Here is a 3,271-nt window from a genome sequence, read left to right on the forward strand (position 1 = left end):
ATCAAATCTAGTTTTTAAAAATATCTTTGTCATGAAAACATATTAGAATGTTGTACTAAATATGTTCAAATAAAGTGCCAATGATTAATGTCTATGCGTAAACGTGTCCCTGTACAACTATTATATATAAAATGTTAAAATAATAACACTATCTCAATTACAGTTAAAATTCCAATTTAGAAGACGTTGTGTCCAGATTGTTGTATTAAAGACGGCTGACAATACTAATGTTTCCTTCCGAAAAAAAAGAAGAAAACACCTATTTACAGCTGTGATATTTTAGAAGATACAGTTTAACAGCGATAACGTTCAAATGTAAAAAAAAATAACAGATGTATTTTTTGAGACACCTGTAAATTGCAACAGTATTTCAGATCATTTTCAACATACAGCTCTTTAAAGCTATAATTATTTTTAAAATACACGTCTGTTACACACTTTTAACAGCTTTACAACAAGTGTTATTTTTAAAAAGATAAAGATTTATTTAGATTTCTCTTATTTACTTTGACCATTAACTTACAAAAACATTTTACTCAACAATTTTGTAAGGATAAGCAATCACATTTTACCGTAACCGATTATCTCGAAGCGATAGGTTGCAGGCTTATCTAAAATTTAACAATAAAATTGTGTGAGTGTGTGTTTAAAAGTTTGCTAAGCACAACACAGATGAAAGACACTATCCTATTTGCTCTACAAATATGTAGCTATTTGTTTCAACATTAAAGCCGAATTAACAGCATTGAAACTTGACCACTGCGACTTTATCCTTTCAAAAAAAGTGTAAGAAAGATAATTTTATTAAATTTGAAAACCGGAAAATGTAGACCAGTGGTAACCATACACATTTTCACCCTCTGTACCCATGTAATGCCTGACCCATACTTCATCAGAGGCATTCAGGTGCAAGACAACACCACTCGTTCCCTGCTCGTGAGCTTTGTCATAGGAATACATTTTCACCATAAACTGTCCATTTCTAACAATTTCGGTGCGCAGTTGCTGTCCAGAGAAACTCAATACAGTTGCAATAAAATAATAGACACCATCCTTTGGGGCAGTGAATTTCCCTGAGGTTTCCGAGTAGGCTTGTCCGATGTTTGTCACGATGTTGTCAAAGATGATTGGCTGGTTCTTTCCAAGCTTTTCAATATGAGCAGACAATCTGGCTGTGAAGGCGGGGCGTATGTTAACTGTTGGAGAGAAAACAAACACATCATTAAGATTCTTCTGCCAATACATTTCTACATTAAATTTTAGATACGTTTTTGATAGTGAAATGGTTTTGCAATCCGACTTATTGATTTACCACTTCTACATGCATTTGTACAATACAATACTTTTAATATTCTTTTTTAAAATTTACTTATCTAAGATTAACATAAAATAAATCACAATTGAACCAAGTCGTTTCTCTCAATGCAGGATACAATACATCAACAGCATTGCATATTTTATCTAAAAAAAAGTACGTTTTAGACGAATATCATTTTTGTTATGGTTCGAAGTGTAATGGAATTTCAGAAACGTTGTTTATCGTAGTCCTAATGCACTAAATTGCGAGAACTTCTTTCCCATGTCTATATTATGCTATAAAGGAAATGCTTTTGGGGGTAGACAATCAAAACAGACAAAGTTTGCATCATCTGACCTCATTACTTGCATCGAATTTATCGCAAACCGGAAATCGTGAAATAAACCCTAAATTACGAACATGGACAGGCTGGTTTTAAGTTTCTACACATTACTTTGTAATCAAAGATTCACAATGTTGTTTGTCGAATGTGAAAAAAATGTGGCATTTTAAAGCGACTGAGCGTAAACCGCTTTTTTCAGATTTAACTTTAACATTGCTTAAAGGACTCTTTTTAAACTTGTAACATTCAAAATTGTTATTGTTTATTTGTCTGCCGGTCCATTTCGTCTTATGAAAAGAAAACTTACCTTTCGAATTCTTTAAATTTTCTTCCGCACTATTTTCTTTAAGACGATTGAATTCTTCCACAGTCTTAGCTACACTACTTCTTGCTTGATTCATCTCATTCTTCATATTTTTCACAGCAAATTCCATTCTCACCATTTTCTCTAACAATTGTTCCTCATAATGAAACTTCGAGCAGGCACATTGTGGCTCATTTGCACTAACTTCAATTGATGTAACAACAGCAATTATAACCAGCGCAAATTCAGTGTTCATTTTGATTTTTTTTTTCCGTTCTTTCTCCGATACTTCCAAAATGTGTTTTGATGATTATTCAGAAGCGGCATGGAAACGACCGTCACGATGTTTATCAAAATAATCTTATTAATACATTCACTTCCGGGATTGTTTATAAACAAAATGTTCAGATAATCATAATATTTTGTTTACAACGCCACATGATTTTCAACATCCGGCTAGATATATTAAACATCTGGTACTTATTAATACTACTGGGTGTTAAAGTGCATCCGCATCAATTCAGTTACTAGATAAAACAATAGTATGAAATTTTATAATATATAAAAAAGCAACGGATAGCTTTTTTCCTACACAGCTGATAAGACAAAGTTGGTACGGAGAATAAAGCTCGTACAATATTTTCTTCTTAATTATGTATCAGCGCATCTGTAAGGAAAATATAAATAGAAAATATGATTGCTTAGTATGAATTAATTCGTAGGTTTAATAAATAGTAGGCTGCAATGCTTACATAAATTGAGCTGAAGATACCTGATTAAAAGTACAGAATCGAAACACTGGTTGATTTATATGCCGAGAATATCCAGCTGTTTCATAAGGAATCGATCTCATCGATTTTTGTCGCGTGTTAACATTCGATATACCAAAATTAATGAACTATAATTAGTCTATCAATTAGAAAAGTTGTCTTCCGGCACGTGCGCTGAGCATTTAGAATCTGATTTTTGTTTGGATTTACTGTCGCACCGACACAGCTTAGGTCATATCACCAGTTTCAATTTGTTAATATTTACCTTTTATCATAATATGAGCCGTGCCATGAGAAAACCAACATAGTGGGTGTGCGACCAGCATGGATCCAGACCAGCCTGCGCATCCGCGCAGTCTGGTCAGGCTCCATGCTGTTCGCTTTTAAAGCCTATTGGAATTAGAGAAACTGTTAGCGAACAGCATGGATCCTGACCAGACTGCGCGGATGCGCAGGCTGGTCTGGATCCATGCTGGTCGCAAAGCCACTATGTTGGTTTTCCCATGGCACGGCTCATATATTTATTTATAAAATATGTTTCAAAAATCGGCAAATGT

At 33.9% G+C, this 3,271-nt stretch overlaps 1 protein-coding gene across 1 annotated transcript; it reads right to left on the reverse strand.

The window, feature by feature from the left end:
• Nucleotides 1–274: 274 nt before the first annotated feature.
• Nucleotides 275–2,408, reverse strand: LOC123531665 (caprin-2-like). The gene is made up of 2 exons (XM_045312832.2): nt 1,948–2,408; nt 275–1,196 (listed from the first exon to the last, which is right to left on the reverse strand). The coding sequence occupies exons 1-2, from the start codon at nt 2,198–2,200 to the stop codon at nt 805–807; spliced, it is 645 nt and encodes a 214-aa protein (XP_045168767.2). The 5' UTR covers nt 2,201–2,408; the 3' UTR covers nt 275–804.
• Between the last annotated feature and the right edge of the window lie 863 nt (nt 2,409–3,271).

The sequence above is a fragment of the Mercenaria mercenaria genome, chromosome 11 (assembly GCF_021730395.1).
Source record: "Mercenaria mercenaria strain notata chromosome 11, MADL_Memer_1, whole genome shotgun sequence".
NCBI lineage: Eukaryota > Metazoa > Mollusca > Bivalvia > Venerida > Veneridae > Mercenaria > Mercenaria mercenaria.

Coding starts and splice junctions, on each gene's coding strand:
- LOC123531665 (XM_045312832.2), bottom strand. CDS start 2,200: ATGAACACTGAATTTGCGCTGGTTATAATTGCTGTTGTTACATCAATT. Junction 1,197..1,947: donor AAATTTAAAGAATTCGAAAG/GTAAGTTTTCTT, acceptor TCTCTCCAACAG/TTAACATACGCCCCGCCTTC.